Source organism: Neovison vison, chromosome 1 (assembly GCF_020171115.1).
Source record: "Neovison vison isolate M4711 chromosome 1, ASM_NN_V1, whole genome shotgun sequence".
NCBI lineage: Eukaryota > Metazoa > Chordata > Mammalia > Carnivora > Mustelidae > Neogale > Neogale vison.
Window position 1 is genome coordinate 282,756,804 of NC_058091.1, and position 20,226 is coordinate 282,777,029.

At 40.6% G+C, this 20,226-nt stretch overlaps 1 protein-coding gene across 3 annotated transcripts in view; it reads right to left on the minus strand.

The window, feature by feature from the left end:
• The window catches only part of NNT (nicotinamide nucleotide transhydrogenase), a 93,064-nt gene that overhangs the window by 60,900 nt on the left and 11,938 nt on the right, over positions 1-20,226 (minus strand). For all 3 annotated transcript variants that reach the window (XM_044232215.1, XM_044232233.1, XM_044232222.1), the window contains exons 4-7: positions 19,346-19,563; positions 15,932-16,019; positions 10,248-10,336; positions 3,660-3,847 (exon numbers count right to left, since the gene is read on the minus strand). In XM_044232215.1, coding sequence (XP_044088150.1) covers positions 3,660-3,847; positions 10,248-10,336; positions 15,932-16,019; positions 19,346-19,563 — 583 coding nt within the window. The remainder of the gene's footprint in view (positions 1-3,659; positions 3,848-10,247; positions 10,337-15,931; positions 16,020-19,345; positions 19,564-20,226) is intronic.

Here is a 20,226-nt window from a genome sequence, read left to right on the forward strand (position 1 = left end):
TAAGTTTGAACATTACCGTGAAAAACTATTCTTGTGTGCCGTATTTCTACTCTTCGGGATAGATAGATTTCAAAAAGACAAGTAATGTCAGGTGGAGAACCAATGCTGATTTTCCAGGCAATGGCAAAATATCTCTAGTTTGCTGTCCTACGCATATAGCCTTTGCATGTCGGGGAAAACAGCCCCTCCCAATTCTCCAGAGTCATGTAGAATTACCACAAGTATCCTGTATAGGGTATATTCTACAGACCTTACCTAGTATAGATAAAAAGTATCATAATCTGTATTGTGCATGTGATCCATGGGTCTTTCATCTACTTGGGTGGATTTAGCCATATGTCCCAGCATATATGACCTATGATATTATAATTTATAATCAAGCAATGAATACCTTCCTTCCTGACTAATAAACACTTTCTAACTCCTAAACAGACTTCCCACTACTTCCCGGTTCTATCTCCTGAGAGACCTAGCTAACCACCTCAAATTACAAATTTGGCAAGTATTCTGGTTTTGGAAAATTTAAGAAAGCTAGGTTCCCAGTCTTAAGTTAGCCTTTGCAGCATTCTTATCCAAAAGTTGAGCCAAGAGAGTGCTCTTTCTCTCATTCCTTGGACAGCACCGAAAAATAAGAGACTGTAACAACGACGACCTCAGGATGGCACCCAAAACAAGAGAGATGCTGAAAAATCTCTTGAGTCTCAAAAAGTTTAGCAGAAAAGATTATGAGCACAACCTGAACATGGCCAGAGGGACTTATTTTTTAATAGTAGCCCCAAAGGACAAAGAGCCAGACAGGGAAGTTGGGGAGTCTTCCCGTGTGTGTAGAGCACCACAAAACAGGACTGTCAGCCCTGTCCTGAAGCTACCTACATTAAGTGACACTAGAGCCTTTAACCCTTCACCCACCCCAATCTAGGGAGTCCAGATGATGGCACAAGAATGTGGTACAAAATGGCAGCATAATAATTAGCAACCTCCAGAGATATTTCATTCCACATACAATCTACACAAAAACAACATAATTGTTCTTTCAAGCCCGAAGACTGAGTGCACCTTGGAGGATCAAAAATTTGCCAGCTCCATCATGTTGCTACCCGAAGCTAGCTAACTGCCCATGCCCCCCTCTTAGTGTCCTTAGTGTCCTGTGTGCAGCCTTCCAAGCACCTGTGTCCAAGCAAGTGAGCTTGGCCAACTTCTGACGTTTGACTTAATCCCCTTTGGATCCACTCAAGGAAAGTTGAGAACAGCTTCTGTTCCGAGAAGTCTTTCATGACCTCGACACACATCAGGTGATCCATGCAGAGACCCAGGACATAAACCAGTCAAGGTACAATGCCAAGGACAGTTTTTCAAAGGGTATTTGTGCTTTTATAAAGTCTTTTCATCTTTTCGTTGAAATGCTCACGCTTTCGGGTCTCAGTCCCCCAGCGATAAAAAAGATCTTTAGAAAAATCACCTTCTTCCTCATAATATTCCCACCAACTTTTCTCTTTTATTTTGGCTTTCAAAAGAAAAAAAAAAAAATGTAGGGACACGGGTGGCTCACTGGGTTAAGCCTCTGCCTCTGCTCAGGTTATGATCTCAGGGTCCTAGGATCAAGCCCGGCATCAAGGTCTCTGCTCAGCAGGGGGCCTGTTTCCACCCCCCCCTCCCCCTGCCTGCCTCTCTGCCTTAATGTGATCTCTCTCTCTCTGAGTCAAATAAATAAATAAAATCTTTTAAAAAAGGGAAAAAAAGGGAACAGAAGACTAGCCCTCTGGTCAGGCACTTCATCTAACTTGAACATGCTCTGAACAGATCACTGCTTCAGAAAAGGCGGAAGACAGTAGAGGCTCAGTGGAACAGATTAACAAAATGTCTTTAACAAATCCTCTTTAAGACTATTACACAATTTGACCTTTTACTAAAGTACATTTACTATAAAGTCCTTATTTTAAAAATAAGTATTATTGGAGGGAGTAGGCCCTAAAAAGAGTATGTGTTTTATACAAGAAGTCTTGAGTTGTATTGCTTACTTTAGGCTTTATCCCCAATAATAATTCTATACACTATGTCCAAATTATCTGATGTCCAAAAAGAGCATGAAAACCAGCTTCCTGCCCGAAATCATTTACTCCAAGAGGAAATGTTTTAGCACCCTCTACTGGCCACTTGTTGTACCTATTCAGCTCATAACCTCTCCGGAACATGCAGCTAACTTCCAAAGGTCAGATGGGGGCTACAGCAAAGGCCACCCCATCCCTCCTTCAAAGTCACCTGTGCAACAGCTGGGCCACAAGCCACTGCCACAAAAGGAAAGGACAAAATCCTTCAGCGCTCTCCTGCCACTGCTTGTTCATGAGTCAGCAGACTTCACCAATACCGCCATGAGCCCCTGGCTGGCCTGGTCTGCATCCACCTCCAGTAACCAACCCACCTCATTTCTAGACTCACAGATTCTTCTGTGGGTTAACCCTGTGTCACCAGCCCATGCCATCTGCTTCCCCTAGCCAGCTCGGGTGGGCTGTGGGTGTCTGGAGAGACCAGCTCGCCTATCTGATATCATCTGGGTAAACAGAGGACAGAAAGAAGAGCTTGGGGGACGCATTTTCCCCTAGAGGCTCACAGATGTGGTGTCACTCAAGTTCCTGCCCTTGCATACACATTATTCAGCTGGGGGGTTGTGGGAAGATGCCAGAAGAGAACTTCTCCTCTCCCATGACCTCATGACAAAGCAACTTCTAATTTTCCACTGTCCCCTAGAGAAAGCAAGCCTCCTTTAGAAGATTCTAACACAAGTAACCATTAACCCTCTAAGCTCTCATTATCTGGCCCACTTCCTTTCAGAAAGGAAAATAGGAGAGTTAGTATGGTGGTCCTTTTTCAATATCAGAAGGAAAGGGGGAAGAGGAGGGGTAGAACATTTCTTCAAAGCCAAAATCTTGCTAGATCAAGCTACTGTTTACTGATTAATAACTGCCTACTAAACCAGTAAGGTTTAATCAATCATCTATTGAGAGAAAAATATTCTTTAAAGAGGATGTGGTAAAGGATTGAAAAATAATTCCCTGCCATCAAAGAGCTTGCAATTTGGTTGCAAAGACCAAACATGCCAAAGGAAATGATTTTAAAAGTGATAAAGTGGCACATCCTTTAGTAAAAAACATATACCAGAATTTCCAAAAACATGCACACACACACCAAGTCCCCTTCTCTCTCTCTAGTGTGTGGAAAAATGATTAAAATATTAATAATGGTCATCTCTGCTGCAACTTCTGGTCTGTACTTTTTTCTTCATATTTTTCAGTACTGTCTGGATGTCCTACAATAAGAATGTAGTATCTTAACAAAGGGAACAGAAATAAATTAAAAAACCAATTCATCAAGGGTATCAACAAATGAAATAGCTTACAAATATAATACGATATATAGAATATGACTATGAACACAGTTACATAAAAATATATAGAAAAAAAAATGGATGCCACTATTAATGATCATCTTTATCCAGGTGCTACGCAATTTTTGTCCATTCTGGCTTTCATGTGCTTTCTAATTTTCTAGAAAGTAAATCAATCTTTACTTAAAGAAATTCCAATGTTAAACAGCTTTCACTGTCCTTTTGAAATACCACTAGTCAAAGTGCTCTACTGATAAGCATGAGCTTAAGGACGTACCTGGAATCAGAGCTGTGCTGATGAGAATGTCCACCTCCTTGCACTGTTGGGCAAAGAGTTTCATTTCAGCTTCGATGAACTCTTTGGACATCTCTTTTGCATATCCTCCTTGCCCCTCACCAGATTCCTTCAAGTCCACCTCCAAGGGCTCAGCACCAAGCGACTTGAACTGCTCCAAAGCTGCAGCTCTGGTGATTATTGAAGGGAAAGCGGTGGTTATTTTAGGCCCTTAACAGAAATCAAGATCAGCTTTTACCTACACAATTTGGGGGGTTTTTTTGAGGGTTTGGTTTTTTTTAAGTTTTTACTTATTTAAATTCCAGTTAGTTAACATACAGTGTAATATTAGTTTCAGATGTACAATATAGTGAGGCAACACTTCCGTACATCACCCAGTGCCCATCACAACAGGTGCACGCCTTAATCCCCACCACCTGCTTCACCCATCCCCCCACCTACCTCCCCTCCGGTAACCAGTTTGCTCTCTACAGTGAAGAGTCTGTTACTTGGTTTGCCTCTTTTTTTTTTCTTTTGTTTGTTTTGTTCCTTAAATTCCACATATGAGTGAAATCATTGTTTTTTGTCTTTCTCTGACTTACTTCACTTAGCATTAGGCTCTCTAGCTCTATCCAAGTCACTGAAAATGGCAAGGTTTCATTACTTTTTATGGCTGAACAAAATTCCATTTTGTGTGTGTGAGTGTGAGAGAGAGTGTGTTTCTTATCCATTCATTAGTCATTGGGCGCTTGGGCTGCTTTCATAATTTGGCTATTACTATGTTGCTATAAACATTGGGGTGCATGTATCACTTTGAATTAGTATTTTTGGGAAAAAAAAAAAAAGGACTAGTATTTTTGTATTCTCTGGCTAAATACTCAGTAGTGCAATTGCCAGATTGTAGGGTAGTTCTATTTTCAAACTTTTGAGGAACCTCCATACTTTCCATGTTTTCCAGAGTGGCTGCACCCGTTTGCATTCCCACCAACAGTGAGGGGGGTTCCTCTTTCTCACATCCTCACCAACACATGATGTTTCTTGTGTTGTTGATTTTAGCCATTCTGACACGTGTGAGGTGATCTCTCATTGTAGTTTTGATTTGTATTTCCCTGATGATCAGTGATGTTGAGCATCCTTTCATGTGTCTATTGGCCACCTGTATGTCTTCTTTGGAAAAATGTCTATTCATGTCTTCTGTCCGTTTTCTAATTGGATTGTTTGTTTTTTGCGTGTTGAGTTTTAAGAAGAGCAAACTGTATATATGCAAAATTGGACATTTTCTTTTGATATCTCTGACTGGGCTATCTCAGTTATTTCCAAAAGTATGTGCCACTTCTACAAAAATTAATTTTTCCTGGAAAAATTAAAACTATAGGGAATTCCAACTTCTACTTACTTCAGTCACAAAAGGAATTTCACTATTGATAACTCCAACAATCACTTCTGATTCTTGGGGCTCCACTATCAATAATGATGTGAACTCTGACCTACACTAAGATTTGACTTCATTCAAATCACTCAAATTGAGGTCTTCATTTATAAATGTTCTGAATTAGGGGGACCTCTCTCTCATGAATGACTCTTAGAAGTATTTTAACAAAGTTATTTTTTGTCCCTAGTCCTCATTAAACTGTGCTTGAAAAAAACAACCTAAAAAAGGTATAAAGAGCCAACACATTTAAACTACATAAAAATACATTCAGTTTAAAAATAAATAAATAAACACTGGGGCAGCGGGGTGGCTCAGGTCATGTCTCCAGGTCCTCAGATTGAGCCCCACATCAGGTTCCCTGCTCAGCCAGGCGTCTGTTTCTCCCTCTCCCTCTGCCCTCCCCCTACTTGTGGGTTCTCTCTCTCTCTCTCTCTCTCACAAGTGAACAAGAGATCTTAAAAATAAAAATAAAAATAAATAAATAAACACTAGCCATGCACCGTGTACTGGTTGGAAAACCAGAGCCAGCAAAGATCTCAGTCACGCCTGATGGTGTGTTTGACTTGTCAACACCCATCCCTCTATAGTGAGTCCCAAACATGCCTGATGACAATGATTATTTCAGGGGTTTGCTAAAACTTCAAATTCATAGGTCCCTTCCCAGACCCACTGAATTACAATCTCCCGCAGAGAGGCCAGAAGCTTATTTTTAGCAAGAGCTGTGGGTAATTCTGGCCACCAGGGAACTTGGGGAAACTGTGGTCTGAGCCTCCCAGTCCCCAGCAACCACTGGGGTCAGAGAGAACAGACCCAATGGGTAGGACATGATTGAGCAAGAGGTCCTCACCTTTCTGCTGGCTTGAAAAAGGAAACTTCAAGCCCAGATCGCCTGCGGAAGCCAACCTGAGACTCAGGGAAATGAGCCAAAGCTGAAGACAACAGAAAGGACAAAAAGAACCTGGTCCTGGAGGGCACCAATGCGCCGCTGACGCGAGTGTGAAAAAGGGAGCCCTTCCCATGAATTTTTCATTTAGGAGAGCTAATACATTTTCTCAGAGTTTAAGCCAGTTTGAGTTGTTTTCTATTCCTTACAGCTGAAGGTATACTACTGTTTACCAAGTTTTAGAAATCTACTACTTTTAATGAAATAAGATAAATTTAAAATGACATTTTAAAAAATGACATATATGTGTAAGTGATCGCAATTTTGATCAAAAGGTATCTATATAAATATCTGTAAGAAATGATGCCCCAAAAATCATTAGCAATTTTATCTAGCTGGGAGAATTACAGAAGGCATTTTTCTTTTCCTCCTTACGGTTTCTCTGTATTTTTCAAAAATGAACATGCATAATCGGAAACATAAATGCTTTTTTGTAATTTTTTTAAGATATTTTTTATTTATTTGTCAGAGAGAGAGTGCTCGCGTGAGGAGGGGGAGCAGCAGGCAGAGGGAGAAGCAGGACGCAGAACTCGATCCCAAGACCCTGGGATTAAATGACTGAGCCACCCAGGCATCTCCTCTTTTGGAATCTCTGCCTTCAAAATAATTATCATTTAAAACTATAATAATATATCAAACAGCATGGAGGTTCCTCAAAATGTTGAAAATAGAACTGCCCTATGACCCAGCAATTGCACTACTGGGAATTTACCCTAAAGATACAAACGTAGTGATCCAAAGGGGCACGTGCACCCGAATGTTTATAGCAGCAATGTCCACAATAGCCAAACTATGGAAAGAACCTAGATGTCCATCAACAGATGAATGGATAAAGAAGATGTGGTATATATACACAATGGAATACTATGCAGCCATCAAAAGAAATGAAATCTTGCCATTTGCGACAACATGGATGGAACTAGAGCGTATCATGCTTAGCGAAATAAGTCAAGCGGAGAAAGACAACTATCATATGATCTCCCTGATATGAGGGAGTGGTGATGCAACATGGGGGCTTAAGTGGGTAGGAGAAGAATCCATGAAACAAGATGGGATAGGGAGGGAGACAAACCATAAGTGACTCTTAATCTCACGAAACAAACTGTGGGTTGCTGGGGGGCGGGGGGTTGGGAGAAGGTGGGTAGGGTTATGGACATTGGGGAGGGTATGTGCTTTTGGGTAAATTGGAAGGGGAGATGAACCATGAGAGACTTTGGACTCTGAAAAACAATCTGAGGGGTTTGAAGTGGCGGGGGGTGGGAGGTTGGGGTACCAGGTGGTGGGTATTATAGAGGGCACAGCTTGCATGGAGCACTGGGTGTGGTGAAAAAATAATGAATACTGTTTTTCTGAAAATAAATAAATTGGAAAAAAAAACTATAATAATATATCAAAATGTAAGACATGAATATTTTTGACCCCAAAATTCCTCTTCTAGGAATTTACCCTAAGGAAATAATGAAATCTCTCGAAATACATATGTTCTGACGCAGAAAATACATGCAGTATTGTTTATACATAGTAAAAATGTCCATTTATAGGGGACTAATTAAGTAGGTCACTGTACTTCCACACAGTGGAATCCTATGCAGCCATTAAATATATTTGTAGGTAAGTAAAGATCTTCACGATCTACTATTAAGCCAGTTAACTAGTACTATCAGTAAAATTATATTTTAAATTAACATGTAGAAAAGGGAACATATACAAAGATGTTAATAGTTCTTTGCAGGGAATAGGCTATTTTCACTTTTTCACTATTTTTTTATATTTTTCTGAATTGAGGAAATAAGCATGTATTATGTTTATGATACGAAATAAAACTGAATGTTATAAAATTGATTATATCTCTTTATAATATGTAAAACAGGGCTATTTATTTCTACATCATAGAGTTCTGTAAAGAACAAAATAAAGCACATAGCACAACACCTGAGAGAGTAAGCACTAGAACAGGTGTCCAAAAACTACAACTCCTGACCTGCCAATTGTTTTTTGTTTTTGTTTTTGTTTTTAAGATTTTATTTATTTATTTGAGAGAGAGAGATCACAAGTAGGCAGAGAGGTGGGCGGCGGGCGGGGTGTGGGGAGAGAGCAGGCTCCCTGCTAAGCAGAGAGCCCAATGTGGGGTTCAATCCCAGGACCCTGAGATCATGACCTGAGCCAAAGGCAGAGGCTGGGTTACCCCTGAGCCACCCAGGCGCCCCTGCCAATTGTTTCTGTAAATAAAACTTTATTGGAACACACACATATACATACACACACACACACACACAGAAATATAAAAAAGTAAAGCTATTGTTTTCTAAACTTCTCAATGTAGGCATTCAGTAGGATGCTCACTATAGTTACGAGGGGAATCTCCTAATTATTGTTTGAAAAAATTTTTAAATCACACCCCTTTAATATCACTGAGCAATGAGTTGTCCTTAAGGTTTTAGGATGTTTATCTGAAAATATATATTATTCAGTCTTCCAACAAGAATTTGTAATTGTGTGTTTTCTAATACATTTGGATTTCATATTTATATATGATACCAATATCCAGTCTCAAAATAGTGATTAATGAGCTATAATTCTTAGAAAAGCATTGTATCAGTTCAGGCACATCTTTCTTCGTTGTGTACTTGAACTATCCTAATAAACGGTAAATGGAGTTAAGCAACAGCCACCCTCAAGCTATCAGCTCTGAATACAATCTAAACCAATGACATCAAAATACCTAATAAATTCTCAGTAGCTGTCCCAACATCAAGTTTCAAAACCTCTCTAAGCCAAAAATACACATTTCCACTTTAATGCTGCTTACTGTCACTACAATGAAAATTTGCACAACCTCCTCCCTCTGGGTTTGGCTGTCTTCAAAGACTTCACATCAGCAAAATTAAAAATTAAAAGACATCACTAATGACAGGCTTGACTCTGGCTATCCTTGTCTTGCAACCTGGTTACTTCAAAAATGCCTTTTCTCATGTGAGCGGGATAGCTTTCCATCAGTATATCACTTCTCTAAACTCCAGGTAAGCCCTGACAACCATGTTCTATGGAACATTCCTTACTCCGGAAATGCACATTCTTTCCAACTTTGAATATTGCAAATTTTTTTGAAAATTTTGATCATTCTATTTTCAAGATTAGCCACGGTATTATTCCTTTACCGATCTCAGCTGATAACCACCATATGCTTCAACCTTGAAATAGTATTCATACACATAAATGAAAGCCATTCTCAATAAGCATTTAATAAAATCCAGTATCTAGTAGCTTCTAAAATGAAGAACAATTTTAATCAAAATTTTCTTTAAAGAATTATAGATAATGTTGATACGCCTGCTTTCAAGTACACTGTGAACCTGACTACTTTCCCCTAGGGGCTCTACTATTGCCCAATCACCTCTATCTGCTTCCAACCATTCAAGGCAGAGTATACCCTTTACTTCTCTGCCACCTGTCTGTTCTCAAAAATGTCTTTAATGCTGACTTTTTTAAAACTAAACTCTATGCCCAACATGGAGCTCAAACTCATGAGGCCAAGTCACATGCTCTACTGACTGAGCCAACCCAGTGCCCCCAAAATATCTCCTCTACTACTTTCTTTCTTCAAACTCACAGATGTGGTAGTCACGTCCTGCCTAATTTGTAAATGCATTCTGAACAGAAAGAGGACATGGTAGAGCAACATATCACAAACTTAGGATAGGATTAACACTGGTCCCACTGTTAATCCACAGAAAGAAACAAAACTGAATGCAAGTCTTTCCTTTTCAATTCCTCTGCTTTTTTTTTTTTAAGACTTTTATTTATTTGACAGAGAAAGGGACAGCAAGAGAGGGAACACAAGCAGAGGGAGAGGGGGAGGAAGAAGCAGGCTTCCCATCAAGCAAAGAGCCCGATATGGGGCTCGATCCCAGGACCCTGGGACCATGACCTGAGCCGAAGGCAGACACTTAACGAATGAGCCATCCAGGCACCCCCAATTCCTCTGCTTTTTAAATGATTTCTTCAGTACTGAGTCTGGGCCCTTCCTTTTTTTTCCCCACTAGATAATACTTTCCACTTTGAGTTAACATTGAAGAAGCAGAAATAGTTTTAAGTGGAAAGAGCTTATAAAGCAGTTTTCAATGTGCAACTGCCATTTATAATCCTAAGGAAAGCATAATACTCACCTGAAACAAAATGCTTTTGCCTTAGCAGCAATCACTAGGAAGGCACGTACCTGGTGTCAAATCCTCGAACAACTGCACCCATCGACTTCGCCGCACCTGCAGAAGCCAGCCCAGCAACACCACCACCAACAATCAGAATCTATGGGAAAGGGCAGAATGGTATATTTTAAATAAAGTTCATTATCAAGTGATTATGAAAAACCACCAGCTAATAACTGTCAGCGGCTAAGGCACTACACAGTTAATTCAGTAACATACCAGATGTGCTGGTGGCGAATAGCCCTCAGTTAATACACTGAGTGGACAGACAACTCTTTGGAAGGCAGCTATGCTCACCACTATACCACCAACGCGGACAGACAACTCTTTAAAGGAACCACCACTGTTTTCACAAATTCATCAAAGGACCACCTGCTGGCAAAGGCCCACAACCTTCACTGAAAATAGACAACCAGCGTCTCCGAGTGGAAGCCACGTACAGTCTGATGAACAGTACATACATTAAAGATTACTAAGTCTTTCCTAGTGTATAAAAGCTATGTGTAATGAAACAAATTCCCAGTGTAACATTCTAGCTACCTCTCCCCTCTCAAATGTGAAAGTTTCTCTATGTTCGTAAGATGTCAAAATAAGTTTCAAAGATGGGTACAACTCTGGTGAAATAGCCACTCTACCCTGTATTTGGAGCTCAAATGCTTCTGAAAGAACAGCAGGTGGCAAACTACGTAATTCTGAACCATTATGAATGAACCGTACCACAGCAACACAATGACTCTCCCTAGCCATGGAAGGGTCAGAGCCAAGAAAACCAAAGAATTCCTCAGAAACAAGAGTCGCCCCTGCCTTCTAAGAAACACAACAAGAGCAGTGTTGTCTGTAGTCTGGAATGGGCCTTCCAGAAAAAAAGTTCTATTATACTCCCCAGTCAACTGAGGCAACTCCCTGTGGTTGTGTTAAAAAAAAAAAAAAAAAAAGCCACCCACAGACACAGAAACAGTGAAGCTTTATAAATTCCCACCTACCCATCATGTCCACATGTCCTTCTGCCTCTTTTTTTTTTTAAGATTATTTATTTATTTATTTATTTGACAGAGAGAAATCACAAGTAGGCAGAGAGGCAGGCAGAGAGAGAGAGAGGAGGAAGCAGGCTCCCTGCTGAGCAGAGAGCCCGATGCGGGACTCGATCCCAGGACCCTGAGATCATGACCTGAGCCGAAGGCAGCGGCTTAACCCACTGAGCCACCCAGGCGCCCCCTTCTGCCTCTTTAAGAAGCCTAGTCAACCCATGCTCCAGGGCCCCCCTAAGCAAGTGTTTTAGAGATCATGTGAATTCATCTTGATGGTGACGGTTTAGGGTTTGGGGGTTACTCCACAGAAAAGGAGACAAAGAGAGACCAAGGAGGCTCTGGGCTCCAAGGCACCCACCCCACTTCACACTATGACAATGTGAACTAAGGGATGCTTCAGGTGAAGCATCTGCCTTCAGCTCAGGCCATGATCCCAGAGTCCTGGATCAAGCCCCAAGTCCGTTCCCTGTTCAGCAGGGAATCTGCTTCTCTCTCTTCCTCTGCCCCTCTGGCCCTGCTCGTGTTCTCTCTCTTGCTCTCTTGCTCTCTCGCTCTCTCTCTCAAATAAATAAATAACATCCTTTTTTTAAAAAAAGTATATGTGAAATAAAAATAAAATATCTAAAAATCACAGGACTAGACCAAGCTATCCTAAATCAAGAAATGACACACACACACACACACAAAAACGTAATTTAAAAGCCGTAATTGCACAATAATAAAGCTGTGTTGATCTCACAACAGGAATTTATTTTCTCTGCAGCACTGGGTGAAGAAAAAGACACAGAGATTAAGGGACACAGTCAAATCCTGACTCGACTACCAACTAGTCCTGGGTGACCCTGAGCAAGCCGTTTGGTTTGTGCAACAGAGCAGTCAAAACACCCCTTCCCAGATGGCAGTTATATTAAATGATGGAATCTAAAGCTTTGACTGCTCACTCGCACACCACAGACATATACTTGGGAAACAGGGAAGGCCATGGGAAAGAAATGACATTTAGGAACATTCTTTTTCTCCAGGGTGCCTGGGTGGCTCAGTCAGTTAAGTGTCCAATTCTTGATTTTGGCTCCAGTCTTGATCTCAGCATCGTGAGATCATCAAGTCCTATGTTGGGCTCCACACTCAGCATGGAGTCTGCTTGAGACTCTCTCCCTCTGTCCTTCCCCTCACTCACATTCTAAATAAATAAATAAAATCTTTTAAAAAAGGGATATTCTTCATTTCCAGTCACTTAACGTGTTCCTCCTCTCAGCCTGCCAGCTCAGTTAAGAGCGCTAATTGTGCGCACAACTGTTCAAGCCAAAACAGGAATGTCATCTTGAGGCTTCCCTTTGCACGTTTCCACCTCCAGTCCACCAGAAGGTACTCTTGGTGTCAACTCCCAAAGATCTCCCAATCCATCCCCTTCTACACATCTCTACTGTCACTGCCTTCCCAGGGTACAACTTCCACAGTCAATTCCAAACAGATCTTGCCTTCACTTTTCCCCCTACTAACCATTCTCCCAAAGAACTTCCATACGATTTTTTTTAAATTCTCATGAGATAATAATATAATAACTTTATACATATATATATATATATATACATATTAGCCTCTGTCCCTAGTTCCTGACACGAACTCCTAGAACCCTTGTAATTTCCAAAACCAGAAAAGCACTGGAAACATTTTTTGTTCTAATAACTCGTCTGTGACCGCAGTTCATGACACAGAGTTCCTAAATCCCTTGGAATTTCTAGGGTGATAGCAGAATCTTCTGTTCTAACAAGCTGACTCTTGGTGGGCTCCTGGATGGCCACTGACAGCTGCTGAGAATTTTCAGCCCCACCTCCCATTCTCCAGAGAGAGGAGAAGGGCTGGAAAAGGAGTTAATGATCAATTACGCCCACATGATGAAGTCTCCTTTAAAAATCCAAGTACAGGGTTTGAAGAACTTCTGGGTGAATACAGGGAAGTGCAAGAGACAGGAGCGTCCAGGGAGGGCAAGGAAGCTCCACGCCCCTTTCCACCTCCCTTGCCTCAGGCATCTCTTCCATCTGGAAGTTCATCTGTACCCATTATCATAACCTTCTATAAATTTCCTGAGTTCTGTGAGGCGTTCTAGCAAATTAACTGAACCCAGAGAAAGGATCGTGGGAACCTCTGAATGACTTACAGTCAGTCTGCCTGTAACAACCTGGACTTGGCGACTGGCATGGGAAGAGGGGTGAGGGCAGCCTTGGGGGATTGAGCCCTCTACCTGTGGATCGCACACTACCTCCAAGGAGATGGTATTAGAAATAAGTTGTGGGACACACTGCTGGTGTCACAGAGTTGCTCAGTGTAGAGAAAGCCCCACACATTGGGTGACCACAAGTGTCAGAAGTGAAGTGTTCTATGGGACAGTAGAGACACAGAAGCAAAAGTGAGTTTTTCCAAAATGACCCTGAATCAGACATTTCCATCAGCTGTAAGAGAATTTGAACAACCCTGACAAGAGAAGCCCAACATCATCCAGCTCCAACCTACCTTTCCACCAACTCACATCATTCCCCACCTTGTTCACTGCACTCAAGACCAACAGCCTTCTTTATCCTTCTCTGTTTCATCTCAGGGCTTCATAGGTGCTGTGCCCTTTGCCTGAAATCCTGAATACCTGGTTCATTTCTCACCATCCTTTAGGTCTCAGCTCAAGTGTCAAAGGAGCCTTCCCACAGTCCTAGTGAAAGCGGCTGGCCCCCACAACTTACTATCACACCATCCTGGTCCTTTCATGTTTAAGATTATCTCATATACTTATTTGATTTATCGCCTCACTGTGGCCCCTACTAGACTGTAGGTTTCTTTTTTTTTTTTTTTAAAGATTTTATTTATTTATTTGATAGAGACACAGCGAGAAAGGGCACACAAGCAGAGGGAGTAGGAGAGGGAGAAGCAGGTTCCCCACTGAGCAGGGAGTCTGATACGGGGCTGGATCCCAGGACTCTGGGATCATGACCTGAGCCGAAGGCAGAAGCTTAACGACTGAGCCACTCAGGCGCCCCTAGAGTGTAGGTTTCATGTGGCAGGGATCTCGTTTGCCTTATTCATTCCGCAGCTTCCAGAATAGTGCCTGATGTATCATAAGCCATCAAATGATGCTCGTTAGCTCATTCTAGACAAGGAAGAACCCTCTGTATTTATAATATAAATAAATATAAATATAAATAAAAAGTTATTCAATCTTCCTTGATATCAATGCCCCCCTAGTGTCTAATTCTTCAATACCAAAAAACTATTTCTGACAGATGACCACAGTCCCTTAACCTGCAGTTTAAATTCTCAGTAAAGACGGTCTCTTTTCTACCTTCTAAAGGCCGACTGATTCTCCTTCCTTTAAGCCTCTCGTCTTCTGTTTCACATTTTAATCTCTTATACATTCCCAGCTTTCCTCTCAGTTTCCACATCCTTCAGGAAAGAGTCTAACCAAAACTGAATAACAGGTTTGTGCATCAAAGCATTCAGCCAGTTTAAAAACAACCTTGAACTGCTGGCTGCCATGAGTACCAGACCTACTCTTACCATCCTGACAAAGAAATCAAACGGAATCCCTTCGGGGGCACCTGGCTGGCTCAGTCAGAAGAACATGTGACTCTTGGTCTTGGGGTCATGAGTTCAAGCCCCACTGGGTGTAGAGATTATTTAAATAAATAAATAAATAAATAAACTCCACCCCCCCCCAAAATGTAATCCCATCATATGTCACATCCCTGTTATTTCTACTAAATTTCCTTGCTGTGTATTCTGGCCTCCATTTAAATCACTTGCCATTTTCCTCACCTGGCCTTTTTTTAAGGCAATATACCACTACATTCCTCAAAGCTGCCATATCTTTTTTTTTTTTTTCCCTTTCATTTTTTTTCTGGAAGATTTATCTTGTATGAGTTCTCAGTTTGTATAATCAAGTACTTAAGAGCAGGAAGCACCAATGAAACCTGTACCGACCGACAGACATCCTCTTCAGTCCTATTTCCTCTACCCAGACAATGTGCTTACCCCGTCATTTCGTGGATGCAGGGTGGAAGGGTTTCGAAGCAATCTCGCTTCCACCCAGCCATCCCCACAGCTCATCAACAGCTCCTCTCCGCTTTCAATCTAGATTAAAGAAATCACACCCCTTCTCTCTGCCAAGGACCGGGATTACACCACCTCCCTTCCCTCCCCCCTCCTCTTAACCCATTTTTGAAGATAAGGGAAAAAACTAAGACAATCTTTTCTGTGAGTGAAATGTAACAGCTGGAAAATCGAGAATTTGCTGAACTAAGACAATCTTTCCTATGAACCAAGTGTCACAACATTGTGAAATCGAGAACTTACTGAATGGTATCCTGAAGCTTTTTTTAAAAAATCAGTAATAAACATGCTACACAGAACGAGTTACCCAAAACACCTCCAAGAATTAAGTTAATAAGTCAAAAATGGAAAAACACTAGAACTTCCAGAAATGTCCAAATTCTTTTCTGTCAAGCATCCGTAAACAGCCTTGAGGCTCCACCGTGTGTCCGTACGTGCCACAGGGTTATTAGTGTGAAGTCAACACGGAACAAAACTGTTAAAACAACTGTAGTTTAGTACTATTTAGTACTACACCTACTCTCACTTTTCATCCATTCATATTATAAAGAAATATGCAAAGTTTTTCCTACCTTAGCTGGAGGAACTTTTCCAGCAGCTGTGATCTGACCAGTAAAAAACCGTCCGAAATGATTTGCTGCTAGTACAACAGCTTTATAACTGAAAAAAATAAATATTTCCATGAAATGAAAGATCTTAGACTCCTCTATTATCCTACCTTGCCAATTAAGCTTTCTTTAATCGTCAAAGAAAAGTCACTAATATTTTCTAGTACCTATTAGTACTAGTACCTACTAGTACACTAGTACACTCACATGCTCCCCGGGTCCTGGCTGGAGTGCTGTGTACAGAGGAGACTAAGGCACTTTCTGCTCGGAGGAATGTGGCTCAGACTGAGGAATCGTGCCTGCCCTGGGGAGGGATGGGAGTAGCTGTCTGAGGGTGACCTGTTCCTGACTTTGCTAGAGAGTGGGAAAAATCTGGAAACAGATGATGCTTCTTAAATCACCTCCTCCAAGAGACTAGTTGAATTAGGTTTTAAGCATGAAACCTGTCAAAAACCATTCTCACTGTCACATGGATACCTACTCCTTTAACCTCCACCACAATCCTGTAGAAAGGTACTGTTACTACCTTCATTTTATAGATGAGTCAACAGAGACACAGAGAGAGTCAGGGAATTTAAAACAAACAAACTAACTAACAAAACACTTCCCTTGATCAATAGTGATTGAAAGCATGACATGCTGAGACAGACTGCCCTCAGCTCAGGTCCCAATTCTACCACTAACCAAGCTTTGTGACATTGGGTAAATTTTTTTAATTCTCTAATCCTTGGTTTCCTTGTCTATAGAGTGGGGGAAAAAAGCATCTGTGTCTTAGTGTTGTTGCGAGGACTAAATGGAATAATGCAGGTGAAGCTCTTGGCACAAAGCCCGCCACAATAAATGCTTGGTAAATATTTGTGTTTCTGAGTAAAGAAATATTCTGTGCAAGAAAAACTAGTAAGATATATCAATTTTCGGGGCGCCTGGGTGGCTCAGTGGGTTAAGCCGCTGCCTTCGGCTCAGGTCATGATCTCAGGGTCCTGGGATCGAGTCCGCATCGGGCTCTCTGCTCGGCAGGGAGCCTGCTTCCTCCTCTCTCTCTCTGCCTGCCTCTCTGCCTACTTGTGATCTCTCTCTGTCAAATAAATAAATAAAATCTTTAAAAAAAAAAAAAAAGATATATCAATTTTCCTTACTAGGATATTTTTAACATATTAAAGTAAGTTCATTTTCAGATCATTTTATACCTTAAAGACACTTCTGCAGTCTCACTTGATAACATACACACAATTAAAATCACAATGCAAGTGTGTAATAAGATCTACTTGCTAGCTGACAATAAAACCTTTCCCTGATCTTATTTTTTATAAAATAATACTTGATAAGATAATGGGTGCAAAAGTATAAAATGGTAACCACTATTACTTTAAGTATTATTATAGCAGGAAAATAGTATTTTAGAGATTACGTTATTTGTTAGTCTTACTTCTGAATCCAAGTCATAGAAATTTTCAAAAAGCAAACATAATAAAGATTCAAAGGCCACTGTAAGACACTGGAATATTTCAAAAGATTCAGTTGATATGCTGAAAAAATAACAAAAATGAGATGGAGCACACAGGAAATGTACAAGAAAATGTTGATGGGGGAAAAGCAGTAACAGTTTGTCCTTTTTTTGATGAGAACAAAATAGCCCAGAAGAACATCAGTGAACTGGAAGGAGTGTGTCCTCACTGTAACATGGCTATGTGTGTGAGTTAGACAGTGATTTATCACATACTGTGTGGATAAGTATACCAGAAGATTCACCTGCAACTATGCCCTTTGTATGTATCAGATCAGGACATAAGATAGTGATTCTTTACACTGTGCCCCATAAATCCCCAAAGGTTCAAATTTCAGCCAGCTCTGGAGTCATTTGAGGAAGGGTAGAGAATAAATATGTTTCTGGACACCCCTTCATCCCTCAATTTAAGCAAGGCCACTCTGCTCTTCCTGGATTTGTTAATATCGCCTCATAATATTTAATTTGCTTAAAAGATTCATAGTTAAAAACCAGTGATCTAGATCCATTCTACAGAAAATGTTTAGTCCCACAATACCTAATGTAACTTTTCTACAAACTAAGTAATATGGCAAAAATTCTGTCCTTTGGTATATACTTTGTATCACAAAAATCATCTTCCAAACCAACCATTTGCCATATTATAGTAAGAATAACAAAATGTGTTTTTAATTTGTCCATTCTCTTTTTCACTTTTCTATAAAAAACAGACAGTTGAAACCCAAAGTAGAATCTCTGTGCTCTATTGGCCTATTTGACACACTACATCTAAGATATAAAACCTAAGAAAAACTTCAGCTCATGTGTCAGGCCATAAGAAGCTTTTTCAAGTTAGTCTCGCTTTCAGGCATTGTTTATTTAACCATTTTCATCTGTCGGTGCCTCATTCATATTAGCAAATTGTCACCACCAATGGGTTTCATGCTTAAAACCTAACTCAACTAGTCTCTTAGAGGAGGTGATTTCAGAAGCATCATCTGTTTCCAGATTTTTCCCACTCTCTAGCAAAGTCAGGAACAGGTCACCCTCAGACAGCTACTCCCATCCCTCCCCAGGGCAGGCACGATTCCTCAGTCTGAGCCACATTCCTCCGAGCAGAAAGTGCCTTAGTCTCCTCTGTACACAGCACTCCAGCCAGGACCCGGGGAACATGTGAGTGGCAGGCAAAGATAAAAGGACATAGTTAGCCCTCAGTTAGCAATATGGGTTTTAACAGCAGATGAAACTTCTTCAAGTCCAGAGATTTCTGTATTCATTAAATAGTTTATGAATTTACCTAAGTAAAACCTAATTAAAATGGCAAATACTAACATGTACACATTAGGTTGAACCATATGAAACTGCCAATATCCAACCATTTTTTACCTATAAAAACAGCCATTTATATCAACTAAACTTACTGTGGTAATCATTTCACAATATACTGATATATCAAATCATTATGTTTATCCCTTAAACTTATACAAGGTTGTAAGTCAATCATCTCTCAATAAAACTTGAAAAAAAAATAACCATCTCAACATCACATATCACAACATATCACCAAAAATAGGCATTTCATGTATCCACACATATGGAGAAAAGAGTCTATTCCTCATACAAATAATTTCATAATCATTTGCTCAGTGCAAGGAAATAAGGCTTCTACCTATGAAGACTAAAAAAGGGTGCAGAGCAGACTATAACATGAAAAGTCATTTCCTATAACTGTGAAAAAATAAAATAAGCCTTAAAAATAAGCAAGCTTTCAAAAAGCTGCAATCTCCAACAAGTATTACAGGTAAGATCCCTGTAAGAGAGAAGAGCTAAAATGAGCATGTTTCTAGAGCACCACTGTCCTTTTGTTCAACTGAAATGGAAAAGAATCGACATACCCAGCAATGTTGGCCATGGAGCTTAGCGCGTCATATCCCTGAGCAATTGTGACTCTTGGAACCTGGTCCATTGCCAAAACTGTAGTTTTTCTTTCAGAAAGTTTATTTAGCAAGTCTGGATTTTGGGCTGGGTAAATAAAGCTAATCAGTGTTCCCGATGTCTTTAAAAGGTCAGCTTCATGAACACCTAACGTTGGGTTAACCATGGGGGCTCGTACCTGAGGGGAAAAAAGTCACGTCACTGATTAAAAATGTAAATATCTTTACCATATTTTTAAGTAACTAGGACAATGTAAATAATATGCCATAATTAAAATAACACTCCAGAAGTAATCTTTCAGCAATACATTTCTTTTTTTTTTTTTAAAGATTTTATTTATTTATTTGACAGAGAGAAATCACAAGCAGACGGAGAGGCAGGCAGAGAGAGAGGGGGAAGCAGGCTCCCTGCCGAGCAGAGAGCCTGATGCGGGACTCGATCCCAGGACCCAGAGATCATGACCTGAGCCGAAGGCAGCAGCTTAACCCACTGAGCCACCCAGGTGCCCCTCGGCAATACATTTCTGATTAAATTCCTAAACGAGGTAAGGAACACAAAGATCTTTGCCATCTGTCCTCTGACTGATGACCTATGAACTGGTCTGAGTACAGAGCATACTATTATTCTGGTAAGATTAAGAGATACTAGAAAAAATGGACAGGGAGTCTTTGTTGTGTGTTCTTTGATTCTTGCAAATTTTGGCAAGCACAAACATCTGGAGCGGCAAGAAGTTAAGAACAGTATAACCTAAACTCTCCACTGTCATACCTATAGATTTATGTCACCTTAAAATTCCAGGGGAATATTTTGGATGAACACTATTCAAACTAGTAGCCTTGCT